This window comes from Aethalodelphis obliquidens, unplaced genomic scaffold (genome assembly GCF_003676395.1).
Source record: "Aethalodelphis obliquidens isolate GAN/ISIS:26980383/991018 unplaced genomic scaffold, ASM367639v1 scaffold7, whole genome shotgun sequence".
NCBI lineage: Eukaryota > Metazoa > Chordata > Mammalia > Artiodactyla > Delphinidae > Aethalodelphis > Aethalodelphis obliquidens.
Genome location: NW_020837951.1, coordinates 55272418 through 55288594, shown reverse-complemented (window position 1 = coordinate 55288594; position 16177 = coordinate 55272418). Strand labels below are relative to the sequence as shown.

The 16177-nt window shown below is 38.5% G+C and overlaps 1 protein-coding gene across 2 annotated transcripts; it reads left to right on the top strand.

Annotated features, from left to right (window-relative positions):
- Nucleotides 1-9923: 9923 nt before the first annotated feature.
- Nucleotides 9924-15822, top strand: RLN1 (relaxin 1). Of its 2 annotated transcripts, none has more exons than XM_027105997.1 (2): nucleotides 9924-10245; nucleotides 15298-15822. In XM_027105997.1, exons 1-2 carry the CDS (start codon nucleotides 10035-10037, stop codon nucleotides 15636-15638), a joined length of 552 nt encoding a protein of 183 aa, XP_026961798.1. In that variant the 5' UTR covers nucleotides 9924-10034; the 3' UTR covers nucleotides 15639-15822. The 2 variants fall into 2 exon arrangements, with proteins under 2 accessions (XP_026961798.1, XP_026961799.1); XM_027105998.1 differs by lacking the exon at nucleotides 9924-10245 and adding an exon at nucleotides 10370-10542.
- The last annotated feature ends 355 nt before the right edge of the window (nucleotides 15823-16177 follow it).

The following is a 16177-nucleotide window of genomic DNA, read 5'->3' as shown; positions in this document are numbered from 1 at the left end:
AAAACATCCTTCAGCTTCAAAGGATGAAGATGTGTGTTATATAGGTGTGTATGTTAATTATAAAAATCCAAACTATAGTTAATTTTCAAAATCGAATCAACATGTCATTGCTGTGTTGACTGCCAAGTAGGCACTAAGGGGAGATGACACTTTGGTGTGTCAGAAAAGTCACTGAACTTGATGTCTGAAGTCTTTGCTTGAGTCCTACCATACACTCTTACTAATTGTGTGATCTCTGGCAAAGCAACTCTGAATTTTACCTGTAAAATGGACCAAATACCCATGTAACATGATTGTTGTGTGGGCAAAATTAAATCATGTTTGTAAAATTTCTCAGGAAACTGCAACTGACAGCCAAGTGTTAAGAGCCCAAGCTCTGCAGGCAGACAGTCTGTTTGAACCCTCACCCCTCTCTCAGCTCACAAGACCTGAACATGTGACTGAATCTGTGTTCCTCTATCACCTCATTTGTAGTTTGATGATACAAATATTACTCAGGTCAGAGGGCTGCTGAGAGGGATAAAAATGAAATAATGCATAGTGTTTGGCAGATGATAAGAACTCAATATTTCCTAGTATTGTGCTATGTTTATTGACATTCTCCAAAATAGACATATTCCATGTCTATTGCTATTTTCACTCCACCCTACAACTTGATGAGTTCTACTTTACACAGGAGAAACTGATAGCTGACTGCAAACCCTTCTCTGTTAAGCAGTTGACTGTATACCTTATTTCTCAGAAAATGACTATGCTATGGAAACAGTGAACATATTTGATCATTAAAACTACAGTGAGTGATGTGACAGGGGACCGTATTTGACTGACACATCTAGATGAAACCACAAAAAAGGTATAAATTCAACTAACATTTAGATGTGCACTAAACAAATGATATTTACAGAAAAGAATAAAACTGAAATCACAGCTGTCTTGGAAAATCCAGAATGTGAGGTATCTGGCCCTGTGGACGAAAAAAACCCTGAAAACAGGAAAATGGGGTGTTCAGAGAAAATAGTGTCTTTTAGGGAAGCAGTCCTAGGCATTTAAAACAGCTGGTTTTTCAGACCAATAGACTCAAACCCTAGAAGTAAGAAGAAGGTATCTCCATTCATTGTGATGAAATGAGCAGATATTATGCACACACAGCAAACAGTAGGAAGATCACCCTCATCAAAAATTAATAAATCACTTGTTAGAAACCACTGAATCATAGATGAAGAGAGTTCATAATCATATAAATGCATACAACTTTCCCTAGATTCTTAATCAATTTTCTTCTCCACTGGTCAGCTTAGTTCAGAATGATTTTCTTTTGTCAAATGTTTTTGGGTAGCCCCCTTACTTAAAAAATTACATATATAGCCAATCACACCTATCACTCAATGTCAATATAAAAAGTAGAATTAAACTTCATTTATAAGAAGGGCAATTCACAACTTACAATTCTGTTCAAATGCAGCTATGAAAACAATACTTTTTGAATAGCAACAGAATTGTATGTTTTTCTAAAGCCTTAAAATGTCATCTCTGGCATGCTAATAAGTGCTTGAGAATTGTTTGAGAACAATTAATAAGGATTATTCTGAGATCTTTCAAGGTTGGTATGTTGAGCCAGGTACAAGTAAATATAACTTGTTAATTTCTTCAAATATATGCAAATTATAAATGACATTTGACGCCCCTGCATAATAAAATGTTAATGTTGAAAGTCAAGGAGGAAGGAATGAAGTATGATTGTTCAGGTTCTATATTCATGAGTAAACATTTTCATACTAAATTTTCATGTATTCCACTGCTGTAAGATTGAAGTAGAGTAATTAATGTGTTTCTATAAAACACTGGCTAGAACCTTAGAAGTTCTAGTTACAAAATATATTTCCCTTTCCATACATACACATTTGTTTTTGTTTTTCACCATATTAATTAGCATATCCTTGTATTACTGACATTAGCTCTTTATAACACATTTAAAGTGCATAACCCATTTATGCTGAAGACTGCTGTATTTAGGAATTTTAACTCTATTAATTTCTTTAGGATTTCATTAAGTAACAAATTCAATGAAATTATTCCCAAAATCATTCACCAGAGTCTTTGGCCAGTGGCTACGTGGTAGTTTACCAATTATTTGGTGCACTGTAGACAACTAGGGATCTTTTTTTTTTTTTTAACTAGGGATCTTTAAAAGTGCTGATGCCTGGTTCCCACACCAGGCTATCCTGTTTAATTGTTTTGGCATGCAACATAAGCACTAGTGGGGGTGGGGGTGGGGTTCTTAAAGCTCCCCAGGTGATTCTAATGTGCTACAATGTTGGTGAAACTTTGGGGTGAGGTAAGGGCCCAGGTTGGGAGTGGGAGCCACGGACCATTGGCTAATCTGAACGATCAGTCATCCTATTCAAGAAAAAATTCTAGATTATGGGGAATGGGGATAAGTAGGGGGATGGGGATAAGTAGTGTCCTGGGGCAACTCTCACACAATTGCTGAATAGTCTGTAAAAATGTGCAGATGGAGCCATTTATTGGCCAAGGCATCCAGTGCTAAGATGACTACCTGAAGTTTGGCCAACTGTGCTGATTGTTGGATTCCCTTTATGAGGGAAATCCAAGTTAAGGGATTCCACTGAATGTTGCTTCAGCACATATACGGAGATCATATCATCCATAAAGTATACTAACTCCATTGTTGTTCACTCAGTTGATCCCAAAGGACTCCCCAGGTACCCAAGGGGTCTGGGAGAGGGGTGCCCTCCTCCAGCATCATGCCATCTTGCAAGGGTTTGAGGACACGGAAGGCCATCTCTTTCTTCAGGTCCAGATATGGCGACATTCTACAGCTTGTGGGGGTGCTGCTTCCATGACCCAAGACATAATGGGCAGCTGGGTATGGAGGGTCACAGGACCAGGGGCTCTAAGAACCTCTGTTTCCAGGAGAGGAAAATATGTGGCCAGCAACTGTTGTTCTAATGGTGTATAGTATTGCATCAGAAGCCCATGGGCAATTTACCAACATAGGTGGTCCAGAGACTCCAGAAGGCACAAAAGGAGGTTATTAAAGCCTGTACAGTGAAGGCATCTTGTAAGGCACTAACTGGAGTACCCTTTGATTTCAAATTGGACCGATTCTGGAGACATTTTATGGAGGGTGGCCCATTCCAGGTGGGATGATTTGTAAGTTACAGTATCAGTGTGATTAAGTAAAAGTTGTAAATAAGGAATATGTTTACTCCATAACCCAACAAGGACTAAAACATGATGGATTTGTATCAACACTGTGGGTGCTAAGAATGTCAACAGCTGTTTCTTGACAGTGTCAGGGGTGGAGAAGCCCTCCGTTTACTAAATAATTTTCAGGGATTTAAAAGAGGTGGAAGGGCCTTGCATTATGTGTGCAGCAACAGCCCATCCCTTTCATGAGCTCCTTTGTATTTGTTATGTTCTTAATGAGTATGTCAAATAAGTCTCCTCAGAGGAGAATGTCATCAAGGTGATGTCATACCTGTGCTCTTGGAGGAAGGAGATGTTAAGATTTTGCCTGCAAAGATTGTGTATGATAGCAAGGCTGCTGAGGTACCTCATAGGTAAATATGCATTGTATCCCTTCAGAGGTGAAGGCAAACTACAGCTGAAAGGCTGTTGAAATAAACACTGAATAAGACATATTAGCTAAATCTATAATAGTGAAATATTTACCAGTTGCTGATTAGATGGAATTAGTAATTTCAAAAATATTGGGTACTGGCTTTTGGGGCCTTAATGGATGGTACTACATTAAGGTTGCGATAATTTACCATGAGGTGCGTTCATTCATTCATTCTGGGTTTAAGAACAGGTCAAATTGGGCTATTAAATGGAGAAGCAGGGGGGATAATCACCCCTTCCCTCATTAGATCTTATAAGCTTCAATTCTTGAAGGCCCTGTTTTAATTTAGATTGGGCCATATTAGCTATTTTAATTGGGGAGGGAGGTGGTCAGTGGGGTCCCATTTTGTGAAGGCAATTTGTAAGTGCCAAAGACTTAATTTTAATTTATCACTCATTAGGTCAGAGCATCTATGCTTACTATGGTCTATTTTAGGCCAATGGGTGCAATGGGGAATTTAGGCAAAACAATAGTTCCAATGGTCAAGTCATACCTATTGGTTCTCTATTTCATATGTAGTAACTCCCTTATGATCATAGGCGGTGCCATGTTAATATTTAGTGGGATCCCCAGGTATAACTGTAATTTGAGATCCAGTATTGATTAAGTCCATGAAAGTTTGCCAACAGTTGCATTTCAGCAGATGTTGTAAGAGGTTCAAGAGCCAACCAGCACACCTGTATATCTTTGCTATACACATTATTTGAGTAAATTTGGATTTCTAATTAGGTCAAATTATGGATCTTTGCTTCTGTTTTCTTTTTCTTTTCTTTTTTTCCTTCCCCTATACCTAGGTTCCTGCCCTCCCTCCTTCCTTCCTCCCTTCCTTCCTTTCTTCCTTCCTCCCTCTCTCCCTGTCTCCATTTTTTTCTTTCTCCCTCTCCCTTTTTTTGGTTGGTCACTAGATACAGTTTTTTTTCGGGGAGGGGGTGCTCTCTACCCTGCACTTATTTATAAATTTCTTCCTCCAGAGTCTCAAATCATCAGGCTTAGGGGCCACTTCCATGGCAGCGGTTGCTTTTTAGGGTTTAAAGATCCCAGGCTTAAGTCAGGTTTGAATTAACTCCTTTGCTGTGCCACAGGGATGCTATGGATATTTTTCCCTATAACCCTGAGGCTCAGGATGTTTGTTGTCACAGAAGCATAGGCGGCAGCAGCAACAGAAGAGGTATTTAAGGGTCCTGCTGCGCTGTCTGCTATTAGTTATGTGAACTACAGCACCAAACCTGTTGGCTTCTCTCTCTCTCTCTCTGTTCAATTTCCCTCAGAACATTTTGTATTTCTAGCTACAAAAAGTCATGGCTTTCAGTTTCTGTCTCCATCCAATCACCCAGATTGCAGATCTTCTGGGTGATTGTGGGAAAAGTTCAGGAACTGAGCAGTAAGCCTTGTGGGTGGCCACCTCTTCCTCCAGGGAATACCAGTCAATCTCCCAGGAGTCAGGGTCCACATCCAAGAAAGTAATTTTGTCTATGGCCTGTTTGAGGGCCATCAAGCTCTGGGATTGTCAGATTAGCCCTTTGGCATCCTGGTAATCAGCAACACTGAGCAAAGCTGAGGTACACTGGACAGGGATTTTGCAATAGGAGAGCAGTTGAGTTACATCCTCTGGTGTTTTGGGAGGGGCTGGTACCAAATGCTCCCCTGCTTTTCTTTTCTCCTCAGCCCCTGGCCACAGGCCTCTATGGCTTTACACCTTGATACACTTGGGGGTCAAAAGAGTACATATGACAGAAGCAAGGGAAGCAGCAGCACAGGAGACAGGCACTACCTTTGCCTGAGCAACAATTCTTCTTAAGCAACTGGGGTGCCATGCTTAATTCTCCCAGGGATGGTGGTGTCCTTCCTTTTCACAAACCTCACAGAGGTCCATCCCTGAGCCTGTCTCAGAGGAGCAAAATCACAAACAATATCCATATGGCTGCCCCCAAGCTGCCAGTTACGATCACCAGGCTAGATGCAGTGACCAGATCATTCTAGCTGGATCCTTGAAAATTGGAACTCAAGAGCCAATCAGTTAAGGTTAGCTGTCCCCACCTTAACAGGTAGGAGCCTCGGAGACCACTTGCTAAAAACGGGCCAAACCCAACAACATATCAAGCTGTGGTACAGTAAATTAATGACAATTCTTGTCTTGGGAATGAGAGTATTTTAGGGTCGAAAGAGTTGGCAATACCGACAAAGACAAAAAGTATACCCAAAGCATAGGACTACAGCAACTGGTAGTTCTGTCTCAGGTGGCCTTTGCCATAACATGGAACCAATTAGTTAGCCAAGAGAAGTTCATTAAAGCTGAACAAGTGTCCTTGGTGATGACTGCCATCTTGTTCATGATGCCATTGTTTTAATTGCCTCCTTTTTATCCAGTTGGTAAGGAGGGAATTCCACCCCAGAGTTATAGGATGGCCACATACAACATTCAACACCTGACACTGGAGAGATGAGATGGGCAGCAGTTTATTAGTCATATACTCACAGCCCAGGGTAGGAAGACACTGCATGCCACACAAGGTGACATGGGAGCTGTATTCAGAACAGAATGAACAACCAGGGGCTGTGGGAGGCAGGCCTTGTAGTATCAAGAGAGAGAGGTAACCCTGGTTACTGTGAGAAAATGTAATTGGCTTTGAATAATTCCATTGGCTAGCAGGGAAATGAAACCCATTACTCAGAGATAAGCAGGAATTGTGCCTGGTCCTCTTGCTGAGGAGGGACTAGTGGACTCCATCTGTGGGAGCAGAATAGGGAGGGGAACTTGTGGTTAAGCCATTTAAGTCCCTCCTAGTTTCACCAGATATTAAGGCAACATATAATATTAGGCCTTAATTTTAGACTCAGTATATTAACATTTATGTTGATTTTAAAAACTAGCATATTTGCAGACCTATTATTGAGTGCCTACCACATGACAAGCATGTATCATCAGTGAACAGAACTAAGATCCCTATTCACATGGAGTTTCTATCAGGTGGCATGATTCTTTCTGAACATTCCCTTAGCACATGTATTATTATTTGTGTAGAAATAAGAAGAAAGAAAAAAATGAAGTTATTTATTTTTTCTAATCTCTTAACCAAGAGATTTCCAAAGGTTTGATGACCAGAGGACTTTTTGAAGACCTCAATTTCCCTTTACTTTTTGTTTCAGTCTTCTTGATAAAGCAGCATGATAACCTGAAGTGAAAGCACAAAACATCTTATCTCTATGAGATATAGAGTCAGCAATGACTTCTGACCAGGATGCTCGAAAAATTACAAAGGTTTACCTCTCCTCCTTCCCCAAATCCCAGTTAAATGACAGAAGAAATATACAAGCAAAAATAGATCCAGTGCAGTCCTGATTACCATGGGGATTGAGTGGGGTTATCTGCTATTGACAGATCAGAGAAAACAATGAAAATTTATTATAAGACATAAAGCTTGTAGAAAGATATTAGTGGTGAAATATAAAAAAGCAGAGTCTCATATCTTTTAAAAAGTGAGTTTCTCTGAGAACCACTGGCCAACACCAACTGGATATAGTGGAGGCTGGAAGGTAATGCAGATAGAAGGCCACGAGCAAGGGAATTCAGTAAAGGACTATAGAACCTCAGAGGGTGTCTGCCACCCAGGACAAAGTTTATTGGAAATGGAGATTCTAACCCAGAAGAACAGTGGCAGTGCCCAGGAAACTTATACCCTGGGCAGGACAAAGATGCAGCCTCAGAGACAAAAACCAGCTCCCCAAACCCTGCCCCGACCTATGTCTCTCATCCCCTCCTCCACAAAATCCCTGGAGGCAGTGTTCCTGGTCCCAGAATCTGCATTCACTGCTTCTTATTATATGACGGGTTTTTAAGTGGTACAAAAATAATCTGTGGTAAACCATCTAGCATAAGCACTTAAATAATTACTGCAATCTTCAAAATATCTAATTCAATCACTACTAAAGCATACCTAAAACTCCCATGAGAAACTGATGAATGTAAACTTAATTTATTTCTTGTATAAAATATTTCCTCCACTTATATATATGTATCAATTAGAAATGTAAATAACAGAAAATGCTAAAAGAGTAGCTTCAAAGAAGTCTGTGGGGTAAACATCCAACCCTGTTTAGCATCTGAATGATGCCAGTAGGCTCCTCACACTTTTCCTGTTGCTACCTCCTATTTTCCCCACCTCTTGGTTCCAAGACAGCTGCTCAGTGTACGTGTTTCAGATAGGAAAAGAAGGGGACAGAAGAAGACTTAGTGCCTGGATCAGAAAAGCAAAGGCTTTGCCAGAAACGTCCACCCGTGTGCTTATGTCCTACTGGCCAGAACTGTGTCACATGGACACTGTTACCTGCAGGAGACATTAGAAAATCATTTCTACCACTTACAGCTTGAGCTTGGTAGAGAGACTTGAGGTAGTTAAGGGTGAAGGGTCTAAAAAGGAGATTGAGGCAATTTCACTTACTGTTACTATAGGTTTGCTTACTGCTTTGTACCTCCAACAGCTGTTTTAAAGACATTACTGTTTATCCATTAACTTTCACCATGCAGATTAATGCTAACTGGAGCTAGATCCAAGGGATACAGTGGAATCAAAGAAAGGGGGCTTTGGAATCCAGTAGACATGGGTAGGAATCCCAGCTCCAGCACTTTCCAGGTGTGTGCATGGCACACATTTGGTTTTTCTCTTTAAAGAGGTTTCTTTGGGTTTTGTTGTTGCGTTTGTTTTAAGAATATGAAATACCATTTAGTTGTGTCTATAAAAGCTATGAATCCTGAATTTGCCTGTTACCCTTAACAGTAGGGCAAGCCCACATCTGGCACATGTGCTAGACAAGGTTGCACAAGTTAACTTGACTACTCTCAGCTTGCTTCCTCTCTCTGTAAAATGAGAAAATGGCCACTTCACTGGACAGTTGTGAGGACTCTATAAGATTACCTAAGTAAGGTAAAAAATTACACTCCCCTGGAAATTTATATTTTAAATGAGCAGTTACTTTGGAGGACAGCCCTGTAAATGGATTATTTTTTGCAATAACTGTGAACCCACAAAAATACCGTCAAACCTCAGTTTTGAGAAGCCTGGCCCAAATTGCTTGTCTTAGCAGAAACCCATCTAAAAGCACTATCGTGATCATTCCACAGCTTTGGTCAGATTTTTTTGAGCAATTATGCAATGCATAGCATATGACCAGTGCTGAATGCACCCTGTTAAAATTAGCAGCAATCTACAAATTAGAACTATTCTATTCCATAGTTATATTTGTAACTAAGTGATTGTTGACTTTTTACTCAAATTCAGAGCTACCCTAACTTCTTCCAGGTCTCTGATTTACCTGGTGGAGCTGAGGTAATCTGAGTACATTATGAAAACAAGCAAATAAATTATTCAAAAATGAACCTATTTGAACTTACAAGTTTACTGTCCATCTAGAAAACCTTAATGAACATATCAGCTCAAATTATATTGAATTCTTTAAAAGTTAAATTAGAAGGTGTTAAAAATTACCTCACCAAATACAGCAAACATAGAGTACAGCAAAAATAAAATAATCATATAATTTTTGTGCTGTAATCTGCATTATATTCCAAAATATTCTTTCTGGAATTGTGGGATTCCATTGCTTTTTTTCTTTTCTTTTTTGGTCTCTCTCGAGACACAGAATACAATCTCAAATTAAAATACTCAAGTAACTGGTTACAATCAAGCTATGTTCCAGAGGAGTCCAAGGAAAGTCAGTGGAGAAAGTGCATTGTAAACTTAGGACACTGTACAAGCCTAAAGCGATGCATTGAGGATTTTAATGTTTTCACCAGAATTTAGATAAAAAGTCATCAGTTCTCCCTCTCTTGTCAATGATATAACCATTCATTCATCATATTTTTATTTACTGATATACCAGACACAATATTAATTAACCTAACTATAATCTTATTTAGATTTGAAGGCTCACGCTGGGTTGTGAGAATATGGGTGATTTCAATTTTATTCTTGATATAATTTAGCACAGTGGCCATGCCTAGCTTTATAATAAAGACTTCAAATATTGACTAACCCTACCCAAGTATACAAAATGGTTAGAGGGAAAGAAAAAAGAGAGGAAAAAAACCCTAAACAACTGTAAAAGGGCCACGAACAAAAGGATGGACAAATGGAGAAAAGTTGGTAAGGGTAAACCAGAGCTGGTGGGGGAAGGGGGTATTTCAAACAGGTGGGTGGGGAAAGGGGTGGAGCTTGGACCCTTGACTCAAGGTCTAAGCGGTAGCCAGAGGGCTATAAAAGCTTGGTGGAGCCAGGCAGGGAAAGCAACCTAAAGGTCAGGATTGGCACACTGACGGAGGCCGGTAGGCTACAGCAGGTGCAGTATCTCGAGAAAGGCTAAAACGCTCAGAGCAGACGAGATCAGGTCCAGGATGCCGCGCCAGTTCTTGTCCCACCTGCTAGGGGTCTGGCTGCTACTGAGTCAACTTCCCAGAGAGATTTCAGGCCAGAGGACGAACGACCTTATTAAGGCATGCGGCCGAGAATTAGTCCGCCTCTGGGTCGACATCTGTGGCTCGGTCTCCTGGGGGAGAACGGCTCTGAGCCTGGAGGAGCCTTGGCTGGGATCCGGACCGCCCGCAGGTGAGAGCACCCAACCCCCGCCCCCGACCAGCCGCTCTGCACTTCCCATTGGTTGCTGTCCGGCTGCCGAGCAATGGGAAGGGCTGCCCACATGACTCTGAAGCTGCCGGTGCCTAAAAGTTTGGGATTTTGCCTCGTAACTTGCTTTCTAGGCAGGATTTCACCCGGGATTTCACCACAGGGAGAGAAAGCAGCGGGAACAGCAAGTGGCCTTACCTGAGAGGCACTTGGTGCCTTCACCTCCTGGCAGTCCGGGTGGCAGGGCAGGGAGGGAGAAGGAGGAAGCTACAGAGGGAGGTAAGTGCTCAAAGACCCACAGTAGGCGGGGCGTACTCAGCCCGGAGGATCCGTACTCAGGCCAGAGGATCAGTCCGAGGGCAGGACTGAAGGCTTGCTGATGGATGGGGCAACTGGACAGGGCATCTTAACTTGAGATGACAGGGGGCAAACAGTGAGGTGTGAGCTGGTTATCACGCGTATTTGCGCACCAAAGGGCATAGGGCAGAGACCTATGATAGGGTCCTGAAATGTAAACATAAAAGGGGGCCTTAAATTTAACGACCCTCCTTTGTTTTTTTTTAAAAAAAAAGCAATCTCGGCTGTGGCCCATGCCATCGAAAACTTACTCTTTTATTTTTATTTGTTAACTTCACCAAAGGGGAGGACGTATCCTTCCACTTCTTTGAACTGAGTCTTGAAGTTCATGTGCGAGAGAAGGGATTAAAGAGAAAGAAAAGGGCCTGATGGTCTGCAAGAGAAACTGAAGGGGAACAAGAGTCAAGGGAAGTTTGCCCTTCAGCCAAACAAAGCAGAAAACGTGATTGATGCTTCAAGCATTTAGAAGCTGCAATGGATTTTCTTTAAAAAAGCAAGATCTCAGAATCAAATCTGGAATTTTTTTTAAAAAATCACTGTTAAGTTATAAAGCATTTATAAAGATAAATTGGAAGCTAAGTTTAAGTAACAATGGAAACTTTCACTGAGGTATAGCCTAGTCTAATCACTGTAATGGGTCATGTTAAAATCAGAGAGGGCAAGCTCAATTATGAATAATTGTTTTATATTTCATAACACATGCAATTTATGATAAATCACAACTATATTTATAGGCTATATGCATATCCTCTATATAAGTGACCCTCATGTAAAATCATTGTGCACACTAAGTACATTTACTGTCCTTTTATGGGACTTAAAATATGATTATAAAGTTTTTTACCTAACTTTTCTACATTGTTGGTCAGAGACTGATTTATTTAATGCAAGTTTTTACATACTTCTTGTATAATATTAATAGAAGAGTACCACAGAGTTTAGGAATTCACTGATTCAAAGTAGGCAAGAGCAGATTGCATTTGCTTCATTGTTTCACTTTTTCTGAATAAATAATATGCTCATATTAAAGACTGAAAAATATACATAAATACAATAATGAAAAGCACCATTAGATATTAAAGACTGAAAAAAATCTGTGAATTTAATGATAAAATGAAAATATCTATATTAAATGAGGAAATGGAAAGCAATATTAATATTTGGCAATAGGTATGTGTATCTCCTGCATTTTCATTTAACATTATATTGTGAGCATCTTCTCACATTGTTAGACTCCAAAAAGATGATTTAAAATTTCTTTCTGGTATTCCACGTCATAAATCTACCATATATATTTAACCATTCTTAGCAGACATTTAGGTTGTCTCCAGATTGTTGCTTAAAAATGGTTTTCTGACTACATTTATACCTATCTAGATATTTGGCCAAATTTCTATTTCTGTAGAAAAGGCTAGTGATTTTAAAATATTTTTAAAGAACTGTCTTTGTCACTGCTCAGTACATAATTTAACTGGAAATAATCTAACAAACTATTGCCTGCAAGTGAGGATCAAGGGAAGTGTTTAAATTACTAATTAAGAATCACTTTGGAAGTACATGTCAATAATCTGTGATTCATGAGGTTTAAAACCTCTATTGTTCGATAGTTTCTATCTGTTTGTACATTATTAAATTATTTTCCCACAATGCGTGCAGAAATAATACTCATTGTACCGTTTTAAAAATAAGATAGATATTTTTAATTAGAAGAAGTCTATGTTAGTAAGAGTTTAGTCCAAAATATACTGATTAGGAGGCATTTGTATGAATTCAGGTTGATTAGGATATTATCTTTTAGACTCCAGAACCTAAAGTTGTTGTGAATTGCAAAATGTTTCAAAATAAATTAAAAAAATAATTTTAATAAAGAGTACAATGCAGGCAACAAAAGCAAAATTAGACAAGTGAGGCTACATCAATAGACAAAACTTCTGCACAGCAAAGGACATACTCAATAACGAAGGGGCAACTTATGAAATAGGAGAAAATATTTGCAAGCCATGTACCTGATAAGGAGTTAATTTCCAAAATATATAAAGAACTCCTACAACTCAATAGCAAAAAAACTAATAACCTGGTTTTAAAATGGGCTAAAGACTTGAATAGACATTTCTCCAAAGAAGACATACAAATGGCCAACAGGTATAAGAAGCAATGCTGTATATCACTAATCATCAGGGAAATTGAAATCAAAACCACAATGAGCTATCACTTCACACCTGTCAGGATGGCTATTATCAAAAAACAAAGGAAAAGTGTGGTTAAGAATGTGGAGAAATTGAAACCCACGTATAGTATACTGTTGGTGGGAAAGCAAATTTGTGCATTCACTATGGAAAAGAGTGTGGAGGTTCCTCAAAAAAAAAAAAAAAAGAACTACCATATGATCAGCAATTCCACTTCTGGTATTTATTCAAAAGAACTGAAATCAGTATCTTGAAGAGACATTACCACTCCCATAATCACTGCAGCAATATTCACAATAGCCAAGATGTGGAAACAACTTAAATGTCCATCCACAGACGAATGAATAAAGAAAAGGTGGTATATACATACAATGGAGTATTATTTGGCCTTAAAAAAGGAAATCCTAAAATATGCAACAACATGGATGAACTTGGAGGACATTATGCTAAGTGAAAAATGCCTGTCTCAGAAGGACAAATACTACTTGATTCCACTATTATAAGTATCTAAAATAGTCAGACTCATAGAAGCAAAGAATAAATGGTGGTTACCAGGATTGGGAGGAGGGAAAAATGGGGAGCTGCTAATTATCATGTATAAAATTTCAATTATGCAAGATGAATTGGTTCTAGAAATCTGATTTATAACGCTGTACCTATAGATAATCATGGTGTATTGGGCACTTAAAATTCTGTTAAAAGGGTAGATCTCACGTTAAATGTTCTTACCAAAAAAAAAAAAAAAAAGAACTCTGGGAACTCTGTCACATTTTTGTGAATTTTCTGTAACTTTAAAAGTATTTCAAAATAACAAGTTTTTAAATTGAAAATAAAAAGTGCCAAAAACAACAACCTATGAATAAATGTAATAGAAACTACAAATGTTTTGCCTGATTCATTAACTGACTTCAAGTATATGGAAAGTTACAATCAGCTTTTCTTTGTATTCAATAAAGCTTCAATTAGAAAAGGTTTAAGTTAGAGCAAGGAGAGTTTTTATGAAGAGATTGAATTGAACTTAGGATGTCTTACTGAGGGAAAATGTGAACATTTCTGACTACCAAAAAATGGTATAAATTCTCATCTGTCATTGCCAGTTTGGAACTTGAATGAGAGAAAACATTGGGAGGAAAAATAAAATGTTAGAATATTGTTTTCTTTCCACTGAAAACTCCAATCGTTGAAGTTTGTTGTTGGCTGAGATCCTTGCTACAGAACTCATAGGAAGTGAACAAGCTGAGACCATTCCTGCCTGGGTGAGGGGGCATGGTTTTCTCTGATCTGTAAGCATCAGTGCTTGCCCAGGAATCCACTTTCCATGCTTAGATTTATATCTCTTGACCTCATTGTTTCCACTATTTCAGGAGGAATGTCTTATTATAAGCTGAAATGGACAGTTTTGCTGTCCATGAAAAACAACAAGTAGTGATCCAGGTTTACACTATAATTTAAACTTCATCTGTGTTTCAACTTTTTTTTGGTGCTGTAACTCTCAAAATTGTGTAATGGGGATAGGTAAGGTTAGGATAGAATTTACCTGGAAGTTTTTTGAGGGCAGGAAAGTTGTTTTCTTTTTATTTATATCTCTAATCTGGCAGAGCCAGAGACATGGAAACTATCAAAGGATGTTCAACTGAACTGAATGGGTGTAAAGAAGGAAGATGTCAGCTGGTCCCTGAAAGTTGCCAGCCCAAGTCTCAACCTTCATGTATACCCAATCCTGGGATGCTACTTAAGACCAGGCTCCCTTCCTAGGGAACACACAGAACTTGCATAGTTTATGATCTACAACATTGGAACAAAAACCATACACAGTAGTCAGTAGACACACACCACAACAGATTAAAAATCTCTTATAGTCAGTGATTTGTTGGTTAGTGTTCTTTTAACCCATTTCTCCATAAAGTAAAACATTACTGATTTGCAGTAAATACTCTAGGGAAGAGAAATTATTAATACATGTATGAGGAGCATCAGAGACTGGTATCTCCTGACTGCTAGATCAGAGCAGTTGGAAATTCTGCTTTTTAACTTTATCCTGAAGCAGTAACTTGCCACCATGGAACAGTTGATAGTTTAAAATAATTAATATACTTTTCAAGGATTACTATCATAACTCAGAAGTTGCTTAGTCATGGAAATAAATTACTCAGGTAATAAAAATTCATCTGTGGTCAAACTGAGTGTTTTTGAGGATCAAGATGACTTCAGAAGTATCAGAGATAAAAAAGTGCTATGGTGAAAGCATTAAAGGGACATGAGGAGAGATGACAAGGGTACGAGTGGAGTAAAGCAGAACTTTGGTAATGTTGTTTAACCTGCCCAACTATAATAAACTAAGCTTTTTAGATATCAGGACACTTGCTGATTCTGTTTTATTGTTGAATTCTATTGAGGCAATGCTTTCCTTTGTGTCTATGCAAAATTTTATAGTTTTCCTGATGTACTTTAACATGAATATTTTTTCTCTTCCCCCTCTTTTTTAAATTAGAAATCATGCCACCCTCCATCACCAAAGATGCAGAAACCTTAAAGATGCTGTTGGAATTCGTTCCTAATTTGCCACAGGAGCTGAAGGCAACACTGTCTGAGAGGCAGCCATCACTGAGAGAGCTACAACAATCTGCATTAAAGGATTCAAATTTTAACTTTGAAGAATTTAAGAAAATTATTCTTAATAGACAAAATGAAGCAGAAGACAAAAGTCTTTCAGAATTAAAAAACTTAGGCTTAGATAAACATTCCCGAAAAAAGAGACTGTTCCGTATGACACTGAGTGAGAAATGTTGTCAAGTAGGTTGTATCAGAAAAGATATTGCTAGATTATGCTGAGATGAAGCTGTGTATTTCATCTAATGTTCACATGTATTCTCACTGACACATTCACCGATGCCTCTGTCGCCCCACTGATTACTAGAATATGAGAAATTAGTGTTTAGGTTTTTCAGTTGATGTGTAAGAAAATGTCCCTTGCATTATTGTAGTTTCTGATAATAATACTTTTTATGTGAGAAGATATTTTTGGTTTTTATTAATGATATAATTATGCTATTGCTTTTTTAATGCTATTAACTTAAAATGACAATAAAATCTTTATCACTTTAGCCACACACAATAACTCAAAGAAAATTTTAGAACTAGATAGCTTAGTAAAATGCTATGTCTTGCATAAGTGAGAATGGACAAGTCTATTTTTGAAATCTGTATCTGATAAATTATAATCTGTCACCATTTTCCCTCCAAACATAATGCCCAAATGTTCTTTCACAACTTAATATCAAATGAATTATTTTAATAGCAAAAAAATAAATAAAAATTTAAAAATAACTTACACAATACCTAACACCAGGTACATAAAATGGACCAAAACT

Coding starts and splice junctions, on each gene's coding strand:
- RLN1 (XM_027105997.1), top strand. CDS start 10,035: ATGCCGCGCCAGTTCTTGTCCCACCTGCTAGGGGTCTGGCTGCTACTG. Junction 10,246..15,297: donor GGGATCCGGACCGCCCGCAG/GTGAGAGCACCC, acceptor TTTTTAAATTAG/AAATCATGCCACCCTCCATC.